The sequence below is a fragment of the Candoia aspera genome, chromosome 1 (genome assembly GCF_035149785.1).
Source record: "Candoia aspera isolate rCanAsp1 chromosome 1, rCanAsp1.hap2, whole genome shotgun sequence".
NCBI classification, from domain to species: domain Eukaryota; kingdom Metazoa; phylum Chordata; class Lepidosauria; order Squamata; family Boidae; genus Candoia; species Candoia aspera.
Genome location: NC_086153.1, coordinates 121170614 through 121187436, shown reverse-complemented (window position 1 = coordinate 121187436; position 16823 = coordinate 121170614). Strand labels below are relative to the sequence as shown.

General features: G+C 37.0%; 1 protein-coding gene across 2 annotated transcripts in view; it reads right to left on the bottom strand.

Moving 5' to 3' along the window:
• COL12A1 (collagen type XII alpha 1 chain) overlaps positions 1-16823 on the bottom strand; it is a 129623-nt gene that overhangs the window by 11771 nt on the left and 101029 nt on the right. For both annotated transcript variants that reach the window (XM_063313016.1, XM_063313009.1), the window contains 9 exons: positions 12995-13144; positions 10333-10410; positions 8860-8946; positions 7894-7947; positions 6730-6825; positions 6143-6196; positions 5439-5492; positions 4672-4725; positions 2642-2704 (listed from right to left, as the gene is read on the bottom strand). In XM_063313016.1, coding sequence (XP_063169086.1) covers positions 2642-2704; positions 4672-4725; positions 5439-5492; positions 6143-6196; positions 6730-6825; positions 7894-7947; positions 8860-8946; positions 10333-10410; positions 12995-13144 — 690 coding nt within the window. The remainder of the gene's footprint in view (positions 1-2641; positions 2705-4671; positions 4726-5438; positions 5493-6142; positions 6197-6729; positions 6826-7893; positions 7948-8859; positions 8947-10332; positions 10411-12994; positions 13145-16823) is intronic.

Here is a 16823-nt window from a genome sequence, read left to right as displayed (position 1 = left end):
AACCATTGCCTCCCCCTCTTTAACCAAGTCATTAATAAAAGTACTGAAGAATAAAGAGCTCAGCGCTGAAGCTCTGGACACAGTCTGGCAAGACATATTTTTTACTAACTCAAGGTGACTTCTGGCAATTGCTCAGTCCCTCCTTGGGGGGAGATGGGCGGTAGTACAAATTTGAGACATAAATAAATTTGAGACATAAATTACCACATTGTTTTCAACTTTAACCCTGACCTTAGGATACAGGTCATCTGAAGATTTAAACTCATTCAACACAAATAGGAATTACTTGTCCATGTTTCTATCAAACTCAAACTTCATCTTGCCCCTTCCTGCTTTTTTACCAAAGACTACGTAAACAGACGCGGTGGCGCTGCGGGTTAAACCGCTGAGCTGTCGATCGGAAGGTCGGCGGTTCGAAACCACGCGGCGGGGTGAGCTCCCGTTGTTAATCCCAGCTCCTGCTCACCTAGCAGTTCGAAAACATGCAAATGTGAGTAGATCAATAGGTACCGCTTCGGCGGGAAGGTAACGGCGTTCCGAGTCGTCATGCTGGCCACATGACCCGGAAGTGTCTATGACAATGCCGGCTCCAAGGCTTAGAAACGGAGATGAGCACCGCCCCCTAGAGTCGGATTCGACTGGACTTTACGTCAAGGGAAACCTTTACCTTTACCTACGTAAACAGAAGTTAAATAGCTTTCCCTATTTTTTGTTACCTCTAGCATTTTGCTGTTTTCACAGAGTTGGTAGTATACATTAGTCCCTGCAAATCTGCACCATTTGGGATTACTAGCTTGGCACCAATTTAGAATGTTCAGGTAATACTCCAAGATGCACTAAATTACTATGCTAGTGACTAATTTACTTAAGAAATTCTCTGTGCACTAGCATGATTGTCTAGAGTTATCTAATAGTCTTACGCCATGCTCAGGTTGAAATGATTGCATTTATTACATGTGATCCTGAGATCTTCATCTCATCCTTAGATTGAACTCCATACTTTAGATCTTTGTATGACTGGTTCCTGAAAGATACATTGAGGGTCTGAAATTATCAAAGGAAATGGTGCATGATCGAATGAAGTGCTACTGTGGAACTGGGCCACACAGCTACAGAAAAGCCTGCATGACCTTCAGATCAGATCCCTGCAGGCTACATTTGGCTGTCTTACTCACACATATGGTCTTAGCTTGCCCTTCTTGCATTTTTTGATAGCACAAATGTGGTTGCTGAAATCCTATCTGCCTCATAAGTCTAACCAAACATCTGCAGAGACTCTGTGTGTCAGAGTTCCTGCGGGGAACTGGTCTATAGACGTGAGAAACTGTGAATGTGATGTCAAGCATATGGGGAACAGGGCAAATTATTATATGTTCTCAAATCATGTCACATATTCACCTTATGTAAAAATGGAACAAAAAATAACATTCAATCAAGCCTAGATATACAAGTTAAATAAAAATTCCTGGTAGGGGGAGATTTGCCCTGATTTTCTGCTTTTTTTTTTTTAGTTGGGCTTTGGGATTTTTTCATTCTCTTAAGGTATGTTCAATCTGTTTTACACTATGCATTCAATGTTTCCTACTTCATAAAAGCAGAAAGCTGTCCTGCTCATTTTTAGCAATCATAGCCAGAGGTGGTTATAAGGGCGACAAAAATAAGTTTGGGTTCTCAGGTTATACAACCTTAATTTAAAAGATCTTTAGAATTATCCCTAACTAATTATCCCTAATTATACTGCCAACACTTAATTGGCCTCTGCTCCTCAGTCTTTTAGTAGCACACTGAAGTTTAAAATAATAACAGAAATGAAGTGAGAAGACTAGCCTTGTTATGCTTTCAGATCAGGCTGCTCTTAGAGACAGAAGCAGATGTGCTTCTGAATTCAGAATTCAGACCAGCTCAAATCAATGGTACATGCCGTCTGACTCATTTACTCTAGATACATGACTGAATACTCTCATGATCACAGGTTCTATAGCCAAGAGTTGCAAAGCATTTCACTAAAAGGCATAATAATACAAAGCCAAAGCCATATTATAGTACTTTGTTAGCAGAATCAGTCCTAGGACCCAAATTCTTCATCAGGACTAGTCTACTTTGCTTCAGTACTCTGATGCCAAATGTTTTCCCATTGCATTCTTGGATACTTCTGTTAAAGGGGCTCCGTCAGTTGCTATTAAGGCCAATTCCTGATCCAACTTAATCCTAAGAAAGTTCTAGATTTGAAGCTATCATCAGAATGTTAAGAAGCTTCATTTAAGCATTTTCAAGCTAAATGTTCTCAAAATGCTAAATTAAAAAAACCACCACAGGCAGTATATCACACTTCACTGAACTTTAAAAATAGCAAATAGTAATTCCATTAAGTAATTTACCTCTGGGATGTTTATGTAGTGTAGAAATATAAACCTTGGCATGTTCAATTGGAGTACTTTTTTTAAAGCGGAAAAAGCCCTATGACCACAATTTCCAGACCTGCCTTTTATGGTGCAAAAAGGATGAATGATAAAAAGTGAAACTGTTTAAAAATCAGACTTGCCATCAATGATAGTCATTGTATGATGCACCATTTCCTACTGGTAAAATAAAAGGGCTTTTCACAAGGAATACAATAAATGCCAGTGATTGATTCTCTTACCTGTAAACCACGATTGCCTGGTTTCCCAGCTGGACCAGCAACTCCAGGCACTCCTGGGGCACCCTGTAAACAAGTAGTTTGAAAAAATATGCAAAGAAGGAAAATAATAGTCTGAGGTATTTTATTTATTTATTTATTTAATTTTGTGTTTGTTCAATTTATACATCTGAAATGAAACATACACTCAGAAATTTAGCTAATACTGTGACAAACTGGGTGGGAGTTATGCTGGTGACTGGAGGGAGGGAGGGAGGGAGGGAGGGAGGGACAGACTGACTGACTGACTTTTGGATGCACAGCAAATCCTCCCCACTCATTTTACTACCATGTCTCCAGTATCTGTACCAAAGCCTTCCCAACTCCACAGACAGATCTGGGGGTCTGAAGGAAGAAGAGTTAAATGCCATTTCATCAACATGAAGATACAACAGCATTTTACCAATTATGTCCAATGACCAAGTAATGGTAATACAAAGTTAAGGAAACAAGGAAGCAAAGTCTTCCTTGAGTCAAGCTCAGCTGGGAACTACACAGATACTTCTATCTTGTCTTCCTGACAATGCATAAGTGGTTTGATACTATCTGGAATATTTTTTCAACATTCTAGTTTTATTATTATTATTATTATTATTATTATTATTATTAACAAAAACAACAACAATTTAAATGTATATGCTGCCCAACTCTGGGAGGTTTAGTCTACAATCCCAGGTTTTTCTGTTGGTCTGCCAACTAGATATTAATAGTTCCAACCTTTAGCATTTTCCAGATCTGCCAAAGTCAGGTAAGTACCACTACCTTCTGTGACAATAGAAATGTGTATAATGTTTTTTCCTACCATCCACATTAATTTGGTCACATTTTAATGCTTTTCTATGTTCAACTTTTTCATCAAAGGTTGCAAACCCCAATATTTCTTATCACTTGCATCTTCCTAGGCACAAAGGAATGAATTCCACAAGATAACATTTCAAACATAGCATAAAGCTTCTGCTGCAGTGGAACCTCAATTTAACAGATCCCATTTAGCAAAGTTCAAATGACATCTACAGCAATTTATATAATTTGCATAGTGATGTCATTATGCAAATATGTGAATTGCCTCAATAGCATACTTTCATATTTAATGGACATGCAGAAGTAACAGACATGCCCTTCTCCCAAATAGTCCATTAGAACGAGGCTTCATTTATATTACTACAGATTTAATGGTGACCTTTTTCTAGCAGTAAAAAGTGTGATCTAAAAAAACATCAACCAGGTTTTGTTTTTTAAAAAATCGGCTTGAAATCGGCTTGAAATCATCAAGGCCTCTCTTTTAACAATACAATTCGTTAACAATTTGATCTTTATAGGAAGACGCACAGTGCAAAGGGAAAAATCAGTAGATTGTAATTTTATTAAACAACGTCATAACAAGGGTAGATTTACTTGTATTATATAGTCAACAAAATTAGATTAACTAAGTTGGACCTACAACTAATACTGCAATGTAGAGAGCACATCTTCAGAGCTCTATTAACTCCATTTCTCCCATTTTGCTTCTTTTCCCATTTCCAACAGTCAGAGGTTCATATTGCTGCACATGCTTAGTCCTCACTTCATTGTTCTGTAGTTTCCTTTTCTTAAGGCTTTTCTTTAATATATTTTCACACTGCAAATCTTGACGTTCTTCTAACCCAGTGTTTCTCAACCTTGGTGGCTTTAAGATGTGTGGACTTCAGCTCCCAGAATTTCCCAGCCAGCATGCTGGCTGGAGAATTCTGGGAATTGAAGTCCACACATCTTGAAGCCACCAAGGTTGAGAAACACTGTTCTAGCCAATGACTGGAGCCAGTTTTGCTATATTAAGCATCCACACTCAGGGCACTGAATTAATATGCCAGCTGTAATTTAATTTGCTTTGAGAGGATATGTTCCTGAAAATTATTACAGTACTATTTGACACAAAACAGACACATTTCCCACCAGCACCATCCATCTTAGTCCTAATATTACATTATCATTCTAACAACGAAGCCAACACTTACCACTGGTCCCGGGGGACCTCTTGGTCCTGCTGGGCCATCTTTTCCAGTAAAACCCTGTTTCAAAAACAGTGAACATTATGGATTAGTTTTCTTTTGCTTTTAAGGACAACCTGATTATTCAGAAAAGGTTTTAGGCCAACCACCATATTAAAAGTATCAAAAATGTTCAAAACCATAATTTCTAAACATCTCACATTATGTGGGATCAGTAACTATGAATTTTATAGCTACAATAAGTACATATTATTGGAATGTACCAAGGGTCTTAACAAATTAAATATTTATGCTGAATACTAGTGAAAATTTTTTAGTACTGTCATAAATATATTTTACCTAGGAATTAACTATTTCTTCACTGTAGATGAAGAGCAAAGAACTCTTATTAGGCTTATTGCTTATTTTCCTCTTATCCAAAGTCTTTGCTTCTATATATTTATTTGCCTAATGCAATTCCTCACTGATTTACATCACTGCGGTACAAAGCCTATCATTTCTACATCATTCGATCAGTTAACTTTCTTCAAACTTGGTGTCCTCTATATGTATTGGACTACAATGTCCATCAAAACCCAATTAGACCAAAGAAATCTGATCTAAAGAAAAAGTAACTTAGTAGGTTGCATATTTAAAATGCATTTGTTCCATCTTTTCAAGGTTCAAGGAAGCTGACAAAATGAAGAAGACACACAAAATTTAAAACGTTTTAATGTTGTTCAAAGCCTTTGTAAAAAGTTTCCACTCTCCAGTGATAAACTAGAATTACTCACTCTGTCACCTGGTGGTCCCATTGGGCCAGGAGGGCCACTTAGGCCTGGTGATCCCTAGGTGAGAAAAAAAAAGTTAATTAGACAGGATTTTGGAACAGTGCAATACAATTTTAACATATCAGAGCATCTTATTTTAATTTTTAATATATAGTTCATATGTACTGTAGGCTCTTTGGATACAGTGGTATTGATTTTGACATCATACAAAAGAAATGGACCAAAACAAACAGACCTTTGATTTATAAATTCAGCATGGTCCTGAAGGAGAATAAAAGGTCCTAGAGTTCCAAAGAGTGTTCCGTTCTCAAATTCTGTACAGAATTACATTTTGCCTAGACTCTGGTTCTTTATAGTTATTTGTATTGTTTATTCTTTTAAAGGCAAGTACATTTTATTATCATCATGTTACAAATCTTATTCAGAGCTCACTATCAAGTAATAGCTAATCATTAAACAATTGTTATTCTTAGTAAGAAAATCTACTAATGATTAAGGATGAGAGAAATTCAGCAATTTGAGAACGGAACACTCTTTGGAACTCTAGGACCTTTTATTCTCCTTCAGGACCATGCTGTTCCAGCGGCAGTTCAGCATTTTCTAGAAGTATATTCCCCAAATTAGAAGTAGTTTGAAGTGCCCCAGAATCAGGCCTACAAGCAGAGTGTCTTCTGGAAGTATGGAAAATAAATAGCAAAGGAACTTACTGATCGCCCTGGTAGTCCAGGTTCTCCAGCATCACCTTTTGGCCCTTGACGTCCCTAGAATTATAAATGAACACAGTCTTTGTTCATTCTCTGAAACACAAAGCCACGGGTATACTAACAAATACATACTGCCATCTTTAAGCCTCAACCAATTAGAACAAACAAGAGTTGATTTGTGTCTGTAGCATGTGTTTGCAGCTACTTATACAAGGGCCTTTTCTTTGATTCACACTGTGAAAACTAAGCATGGTGGTTTATTAGACAACATCTCCATCCAATAAAACTTTAAAGAAATGCCTAACCTTCTTGGATTTCCCTGAAAAGGCAAGCATGAAAAGGCAAGAAGCAGAACACATGCAAACTCACATAAGCACCACAACATGTCTGTGTGTTTATGCAGAATCTACAAATACTGCAATGTTTAGAAATCTGATTAGTGTATTAATACACCTTGACTCACATAGCAGATATCTGAATAAACTGGGAAAAAGTACTGTATGTCAAACTGTAATACCAACTACTATCAGAGAACATTTATTTCATTATGCTTTGTATTTTATCCTGGCCAAACAGGCTCTCTTACTTACAGGCTCTCCTGTAATGGAAAGCCCATTTGGCCCCTGTGGTCCTGGTGGTCCTTGAGGGCCTGGAGGGCCTGAATCTCCTCGAGCACCTGGTGGCCCCTGGAAGTAGCAAAAGAAAGAAACAGAATTGTTAATCTTCCAAAAAATCTACCTTAAGGATGGTGTCAAGTTAAGTCTTTGGTGACAAAATTTACCAAGCAATTAAGCAATTGCTTTCTCTAACATGATTCCCTCCAGAAATGTTGGACTACATCTTCCATCTTCCCTAGCTATGGTGATGAGCCTATCATCCTGTGAAGGGGATATCTAAAGCCATGTACTTTCAAAGATTTCCTTATGGATAAAGGCAGTATAGACATGTTTAAATATATGAACATAAAAGATAAACAGATGGGAAAGTTACTGCTTGGAAGTAGGAGCAACATTCTGTTGCTACAGACATTATTGTAGATAAATGAAACCCCTTCTATTTTCTAGGGAATTCATCTACAGTTGGATTTCTCAGGGTAGCCTATATGAACTAATTCCACACAATCCTCTTGAAAAGAAAAAAAAATCTGGCAGAACAGGCATCCTAACTTTTTAAACTATCCCATATTCATATGGGATTCTCTAATGCAAATGACAACAACAACAACAACAACAATAATAATAATGAGAAAAAAAGTAAAATGCCCTGTCTGGCATTCAGTGTACTTTCAGTAGGATGCTATAACTAATTATAGTTCTCAGATGCATAAGGTGAAATGTTAGAAATGTCTCTAAACATATTCCTTCTATAAACACACACAGACATATTACATAGCTAAGGATGGTGAGAGGCAACCAGGGTCATCTGTAGCGAGGGTCAAAAAAGTCAGGATGGCAGTTCATTGAAGCCCTGCCCCCTTTTTTACAAGCAGTGGTGGTAGTGGCCACCATTCTGACTTACTTAAACTCCATCCCCCTCAGATGGCCCCAGATGCAACCCTAACAGAGAGATCTAAACTTGCATAGTAAAGATACTTAAGCTGGCTGAAGTTTTTTTAAGGAATCCAGCTGAAAATGGGAACGTGTTAAAGTTCAGGCCTATATATTATAACTCAGATGAAACCCTCCCAAGTTGAACAAGTCTTCCTCTCAGGTAAGCATGTATAAAATTTCATACTCATTTAGCTAAGTACTCACAGGAGGTCCACTTAAGCCTCTTTCACCTCTTACACCACTGGCACCTCGGGCTCCCTAAAACCCGGGAAAACAAACAAATGAACAGACACATGATAATGGTAGACAGTGAGACAAACAGATAGAGACACTGACAGATAAAGGCCATCATGTTTTACATTTTACATGCAGAACATCATATCTCCTCACAATTTACTGAAGGACCTACTACTATTCATTCTCAGAAGAAGGTTCCAGCACAGCCCAAAAGAGATTGCCCATCTTTAGGATAAAAATAGTGTCTATAGGCTACAAACGGCACATTTTATTTCCTCAGGAGGACAGAGGTGATAAAAAACAAGGAGGAAGGCTAAAATGGCTAAATGCTAAATATTTGTTATTAACCACTAATACATTACAATGTGTCAAGATAATTTTCTGAAAACACATGTTTGCTTTTTCTTTGAACAGTGTGCCTTGATCTTCTGCAGCAGTTTCAGAAGACAATAAAAGTCATATTTTCCCCCTTATTTAAACAGCCCTTAGGAGTGGCATTCATTTGATCTGTATCAGTGATATTTCATCAGTTTCACCCCTTCATCACTTCTGAGGAGTTAGAAGGAGTTAGGAGATTTTCCCCCTGTAAGTCTCCTTGCTCATTTCACAATTCATTCACAAATGTGGACTAATGGTATGTAGATAATAGGCTTTTCATGTTTGTGTTTCAGAAGTGCATTGTCATAATGCAGCCCAAGACATGTAGCTATGTCAGGAACAGTGGTTCCTCAGCCCCATTTCTATTCTAGGAAATGCTACAAATGATGACCACTGACTGCAGTTACTATGCCAAAACTAGAGCTGAAGTTAACTACTTGCAAAAGATGATATTCTGGCCTTCAGCTGGTACTGACCCACACTCAGTGAAGATCTCAGAAGTTATACAGACATAATCATATGGCTCATAATCACAATATATTGATTTTTGCTTACAGCAGGTCCTGGAGGTCCTGGAGCCCCTACACTGTCTTGTACGCATGTACAAGCATTTGGCAATGATGGGCATTTTGCTTCATCCCTCTGAAATTTAAAGCAGAACCTTCATTTTTAAAATGATCTTTACTGACAGAGAAAAACAATAGTGATCTTACAGCTGGATAATTTACACCATAACTACATCTGATTTTGAAGTCTAGTAAAATTCAGCATCAACACAGTTGTTTCCAAGAAGTATTTTAACTGAGGACATGATTAATTCATTTCAGAGTGAAAGAGAGAGAGAGATCAGCCATGATAGTCTTGATGCTTACACCTAGTGCATAAAAGCAAGAACTGATTGCTCAGCTGGGGAAACACATGCTTTGCACATGTTACAGCATTTGTACTTTCTTGACATATTCTAGGATTTATTTTACAAAATATATTCTAAGGCTGAATTCTACTCACTGCCATAACAATTAACACTTTAATTTAAAGTAAGATTCAATTTTCATTAAATAGAAAAATACCTAAAATATTATTTTAATGCAGCTTCTATTTTATACTCATTATCAATCCAATTAAAGATATTGATATATACCCTATACTGATATTGATATATAGTTATGAGTTTAAGTGGTAGCTTTCCTATGGTCTGCTGCTAATATTAAAGTAAGAAGAACATAATACATGCTGTATCCTGACAGCTGTCACTGCTTGTATTCTGCTTTTTAGAAGCAGTGGGATATAAAGCAAAATCATGTCATTAAGTAACATAAATTGGTCTCAGAAGGAGTCTGAAAAAGACTCAATAAAGAAAGGTACTTCAGTGGAAATCTTCTGAAGCACAGTAGTTAAAATCAATGAATTATTCCAGTAAGATCATATATTTCTTTCTGTCTTCTCTGGGAAGAACTTTCTTAAGTATCTTCTGCCTGCTTATTTTTCCAACCCATCTCCCTTCATTGCTGATTTATTCTCCCTCTCCTTCAATATGAACTTGGTCCATTGCGTATTAATGCAAATGCAGCTGGCTGATTTTTGCCTAATATTCTACATCAGCAGTAGCTACAATTGGTTATTTCACTATTCCATACCCTAGTTATCTGAAGATCCCACCCCAAAGTCAACAAGAAATTTATTTAAAAAAAAAAGTAAGTCAAATTTGTGATGAAGGGTAAAAGAATACTAGGGTGAACTTAATATTTATTTTTTTAAGAATACAGTCCTAGATTCTGAAAACAGAACGGAATGTAACAGGGCAGCTGAACTGCTTTTTCCACAATACTGGTGCTGTGACTGGAATATTTAGAATGCTCTAGTAAAGTTACATTCCTGCATTCAGTATGATTCAGAATCACATAGATAATTTGTTATTCCCAAAAGAGTTCATTTAAGTCTGTTATCCCACACTGTTCTCTTGGGGGAACTAGCTCAGGCTCCTGATATGAAGCATTAAATTTTTCAAAACATTTCCTACATATTTACCTTAGAAGGAATGTCACAGCATCTATCTCTGCTGGTCCAAACTGCATTGCACACAATGTCAAAGCTCTGTATATCAAACTATAAAACAGAAAGAAAAGTGTATTTAAAGTTATATCTGAATGGATATTCAAGTACAAAATCATGCAATTAAGCGTTAAACAAAATAAAATATTATCTTTCTTTTAGCCATGCCAGCAAAATGACATTCCTACTGCCACACTGATGACAACAACACAGGACACTAGGAAAGTGGTCACATAGTAGCTCACTTCAGGTCCTCGTGGTATTTCACATGGCTCCTATAAGAATGGATTAATGCATAATTGTCCTTCCACTTTACGAGCTCTGCCAATTATGTGAAATAACAAGCAGACGATCCCCTGTTCCTTTATGGAGGCAAAAAAGTTTCCTCTGCCCATTCACCTTTCCCTTCCAAACATGCCCATAGATACTCTGTGTGTCTGTCTGTCTGCAAAACCATTCCTCCTGACAGGCTACTAATGGACTGAATGGAAAGAAAAGTTGAATTCTGAAACTAGGAGAATTCAAAAGCCTTCCTTTCACCATGTGTCAAAATCAACTAGTTAGCACAGAACTGATTTATGGACATGACCTAGCAAGCAACTAAAATTCTATTTCATGGCTTCTCCTTGGGCTAGATTGTGTGAAACATGAAATGAATGCTAGGGAGTATGACAGGCAGGTTCCATTAGGGGGTGGGAACACCAACAAACACAGAAGGGACACACTGAAACATGCATTTCATCCCACCTTAAGGCAGCAGGAAAAAGCATTTCCAAAGTTGCTAAGAACCACAAGGCACTTTTTACTGTTTGTCATGTATTATCACTGATTTTCTGTTGATCTTGTGGGATGGATAGGGGTACACAGAACAATAGAGACATAGTAAAATCATTGCAGTGGGAGGTGCTATATATCGGATTTTCCCAACCTCATGCCTTCCAAATATATTAAGACTATAATATCCAGAATTCCCAAGTGGCATGGCCACTAACTGATTTGTTTATCATTAGCAGTGAAAGTTACTTAAAATAATAAACATATTGTACCCAGCCAAAGACTATGTGACTCTTATGACTGAGTCATGAAACTAACTCAGAGGTTGATGCTATTAAAACAGAAGTTCTGTTTCTATTCTAAGACAAATATTGTGGGAATAGTTTGAAGAATATGGGGGATTTTGATGGAGGAAAACTGTCTGCATATAATCTATGTACTGTATCTGAACTCAGGCAACTGAGAGTTTTTCTATCAAATTTTTAAAGCTGCAGCATTTGGGCAATATGGAACTCTGAAACTCAAACAATTATTCATGCATTTAGTTAAAATGCTTGTATGCTGCTTCAGTCACTTGACTTTAAACAGCATACAGGCTGAAGAAAAACAAAATTAGCAATATATAACAATACTGTTTATATCAGTAATAGTAACAATCACAATAATCAGCATCGTAATAGACTAACATCCACCTTGGGTATACCTCTACTCACTCCTCATTCCTCTGTTAAAAACCCAGCTTTAAAAAAGAGTATTGGGGACTGAGGAGTGAGTAGAGGATGTCCTGAATATCAGGAGCCAGGATGCACACCTTATTTTGGGTGGCAAGACATTCCATAAGAGGAGAGCTCTAGCAGCAGCAATCCTCACTCCTAAGTCCGCTTCCACCTCACCTCACATGGGTTGGGGACCATGAGTGATGGTTTGGAAAGCCACTGAAAAACCCAGCAGGAGAGTCACACTCCCCTACCAAAGTGACCAGTGCGGTTCTGCCCCGTACATGGACCTGAACTCTGACTGAAAAAGATCCAGATCATCCATATTTTCTAGAGTCTCTTAGCTGGCAGCTTTCCACCTTTCACCAACTTTCTCTAAAAAAAGAAGGTTGGAGATTAGGTGAGAGTCAGCCAGAATAGTTGGGTCCAGGGCCAGCCCTCAAGGAGGGGATGTACCAGTACCCATTTCAAGGACATCAACATCAGCCAAGCTGCAATAGGCTGCAGGGCAGAGCCTTTATCTGAAATGATGAGTGGGAAGAGGACAAGTCTTTTTAATCTGGGATCATAAGGTTCCAATATGATCCTGCTGCACATGACATGCTTCTGCTGCACATGTCTTGGATGAGAGGATATGAGGAAACTTGCAGTGGGAACATGTACCCACAGAAGGTCACATGTTGTTCAGCACTAGTCTAAGTAGATTTTGTGTATGTGTTAATATTTTGAATGTAACCCAAGCAGCAGTAATTTTCATTTTCTTCAGGTATATGTGGAAGAGGAGTTTTGCTGTGAAAGTTCATGCTATATAATGCATTAATTTTTACAATGCCACTATACTCTTGATTGCCATTAATATTATAATCACTGTATTTAGATCAACAATTTGTCATCATTAACCTATGCATTTTTTATTTTTACTATATAGAGCTTCTTAATACTATTTCCAATGCTCTGTGGGCTTTATGCCTCCCAATCTCATTCATTCAACCAGGATGTGAGTTCAGAAAACATTTTAAGATTTCAGATCAGATTTCAGGAAAGTTTGGGGTTGTACTGGGGAAGGGAGAATCCACCCTGCTGGCAGAACCTGTTCTGATATCTTTAATAAAGATTTTAAAATTTAATTTATAAAGTTTACTACTTACTGATGCTGTTTTCTTATCACCTTTCTGTAGTTTACCAAGGATTTCATAGCCATCAGTTGTGATATTTCCACCTTCCTTAATAGGTTTTTCCATAATTTCAACACAGTCAACATAAATTTTAGCACTTGTGGATGTTATAACAAGATGAACCTAGAGAAAAATTATTCAGAGTAAGCATTACAAATGAGACCCTGTTAATTCTTCATGGTTTTAGAAAGAAATTTTAGTTCAAAGTATAGTTAACTGTATACTGAAATTGTCCAAAACCTTGAAGGTGAAGAGGAACAAATAACATGAGTTCTCTGTATCTATAGGTCAAAGTGTCTTTCTTAATGGAAGTGGCAGTTCCATCCATGCACTCCACTGAAATGTATTCCAGACAATAAAGAAACAATGACTTGACAAACCTTTGTGTGCACTCTATTTTGGAATAGGTCTGGATGAAGGGTGCAACAATCTATACAAGTACATGCTGTGAACCAATGCCACCAATGACCATACAAATAAAACACTAGCTAATGATAAAGACATAAAGGCTACAAGACGTTTTTGTGGTTGCTGCTATTGCTTGTTCCAAAACTTTATTTTTCCATAACCAGTAAAAGTTTATAAGAATAATCCTTCCAAAATTCTCTCCTGTTCATAGAAACTGAGCGGCAGAAATGAAATGGAGTGGAAATGACATTTTCCATTTTTTATAACACTAGACTAAAAATGTAAAATGATATTTTTACTCATTACACATTTTGGAGAAACTTTCCTATTATCAAATACCCTCATTCTGCCAGACATTCCTTTCCAAATGTATAGTTAGAAGATTGACTGTTATAATTATGTGGAATACATATATTAGTATGAATGAAAATGTCAGTTGTTCCCACCATATTTTTGCAAGCTTTATTACCACAACGGTCTTCATGCTACATATCTCATACATTTTGGAACTGAGGAGCATCTGGTAGAGGCCTTGTTTAGGTAAACGATATTCTTCCCTTGGAATTCATATAGAACCAAATGCTATGGGACCCAGCAAATGCCGAGTCATACTTTTGAACTATAACTCCATAAGAGAAAACCACTCCAAATTGATGTTCAGCTTCTGCAGTGAGACTATTAATGCTGAAAAGTGGAAAAGTCTGACACTACCCACAGTGGAGAAATGGCTGGTGAAGATGATGGAGCTTGCAAGAGATGGCTAAATTAACTTCCTTGGTCAGAGAAAAAACAGTATCTACATTTGTGGTTGACTGGAAACTCCTTATGGGCTTTTTGCATGAAACGGAAAAAAATGCACTTATGATTTGTGGCTTTGATGATTAGAAAAATACTGGATAATAGAAAAAAGTGAGCAAATATGATTACAAAGTTATCTCTTACTCTATTATTACAAAATCATAGAGTAAGAGATAACTTTGTAATCCTATTTGCTGCAGAGAAAACTGGAAGCTTCTTTCATCTTTCTTTCTTTTACCTTGTATTCGTTTGTGTTAGTTTTTATGTTCTCTTTAAAACTTTTAATAACATTTATTTTAAAAAACAAATTGATGTTCAGCTTCCAAACAGAAGTTTAATGTGTATCCCTCTTCAGTTGGTTAAAAACTCATCAAGTGTCTTTTTATCATTTTCACATCCAAATCTGTAATTCAGTGCAATTTTTTTAGTTTACTTATAATCACACAGCTTTAAACTCAAGGGACACTTTACTTTTTCTAATAATACAACTGAATCAGCAGGAAGGAACATAACTAAATTTTTAAAAATATTTGTTGAACAAAAAGATTTTCAACGATTTCAGATAAAACAATTCAATAAATATTTACTCAGAAATAAGTTTAATTATGATTAATGGGGTTCAATCAGCAAGTATGTCCAAGATCACAATCTAATTGTTATATCATGCATTAAAATACTGTAAGAATTTTAATCTGTCCATTACTCTGTGTGTGTGTGTGTGTGTGTGTGTTAATACTTATTGCATAGCAGTATTGATTACAATATCTCTTAAACAGCACTCTCAGAGGTTTTTTATGATATAATAAAACACTAATAGCATCTTCTGCTATAGGCTATTAGGATTAACTACTGAACAAACTTCAACACGAACTGAGCAGAGCAGATGAAGTAAAGAAAATGGTCAACAGCTTGCTTAAGGCTTGCTAAACAAACAAACAAACAAACAAACCCCAGGGAATAACAGAGATAACTGGGGCTTCATTAAATTGGGCTTGTGGGTTAGTTTGTAATCCTGTAAAAATACTGGTATCAGAAAAGTAAATAGAAGAAAATATGGGGATGAGTATGAAGGTTGTGACAGGGGCTGAAGGAGGTTTTCTAAAGTTAATGCTGGCTCCTGAGCATGATGAACACTAATTACAAACTCCTTTCTTTGTTCTCTAACAAAAAACCAGGGTTGGTCCATTGCTGCAGATCTGCAGATCTCATCAGATCTGGAACTCAACTCTTCATTTATTCTCAACCTCTCAGGTAGTACACAAGGCCAACTATCTAAACTAAAAAGCATTTACCTAACATACTAGACAGGTGAGAATAGCAATGTGACAGAGCTGATTTGGCACGCATGAAAAAAGCATCTGGACTGAAAATAGTCTTCGGTCAATTTTTTCCTTTCCCTTTTTCTTTTAGAAGAACAAGGCAAAAAGAAAAGTGCCAAGACACCCTAAAAACTTTCCTTTTAATAAATAATTATCTTGTTTCCTAAAGTTAATCAGCTCCTTCCTTCCCAGTCCTCCACTAAAAAAAAAATGACAAGGAAGACTCACAGAATCTCCTGTCATGTATAGCTGGCCCATTAACAACAAGTCAACAAACACAAAACATCTGTTTCTATAAGAGTTCTTTGACAAGATGTTAACTAGGCCAACAGTTTCCCTAAGAGACTTTCATTTCAGCATTTCTACTGAAAACCGAAAATAGTATGCCAAAGCAAATGTTTCACAAAAAGCCAAGTTAGCTGTTTTTCAGTGAATGGAAATGCAGTTCACTGAATTAACACCACAGACATTTTTTATATTCTGGCAAGAAATTTCTACAGAATTCCTCCATCTGCAGAACTGTGATAAACATCCTTAGAGACCTACCTATGACTCTCTTTCCCCCATAAAACTTTCACACTTACTTCCATTTAAAGGTAACTCTGTACTGGCCCACAAATAACATTAAGGAGAAGAGCCACAAATGCATACACCCCATGTGTACATGGGACTGGAATAGTCATACTCACATGTGGGTGAAAACCTGCTTATCATTCACAGTTTTCACCACAGTATATACTGTATATTAGGTATATTTTACTTTTTGCTGCCAACTGTCCAATGGTCTCAGTTGGAGAAATAGGTAAATGGTTACATGACGAACTAAGAAGATGCACTGAGTTGTGCTAATAATAATCAGAAGATTTGAAATTTGAGATAAGAATGCTGATCTGTGTAGTTTAAAACAGCTCTTATAGCTTCCTCTTCTCTTTATTTTCAAACATGCTTGGAGATAACCATCCAATCCCATATATAAGGAAACCAATGATAAAGTTATTTATTTACTTACTGGTAGCAAGTATATACTGTTGCATTTACCATCTAGGTATACTATTTTTGAGTGCAGGTAGTCCTCACTCACCGACTGCAACTGGGACTGGCAACTCTGTTGCTAAGCGATGTGGTTGTAAAGTGAAACTTCAGGTGACTGTGCCAACTTATGATGTTATTTCCAGCTGTGGTTGTTAAACAAATCACCCATGGTTGTTAAGCGCAATGTCACATGACCGTGAGTTGCAACTTCCTGTCAGCTTCCCCATTAAATTTGCTTGTTGGAA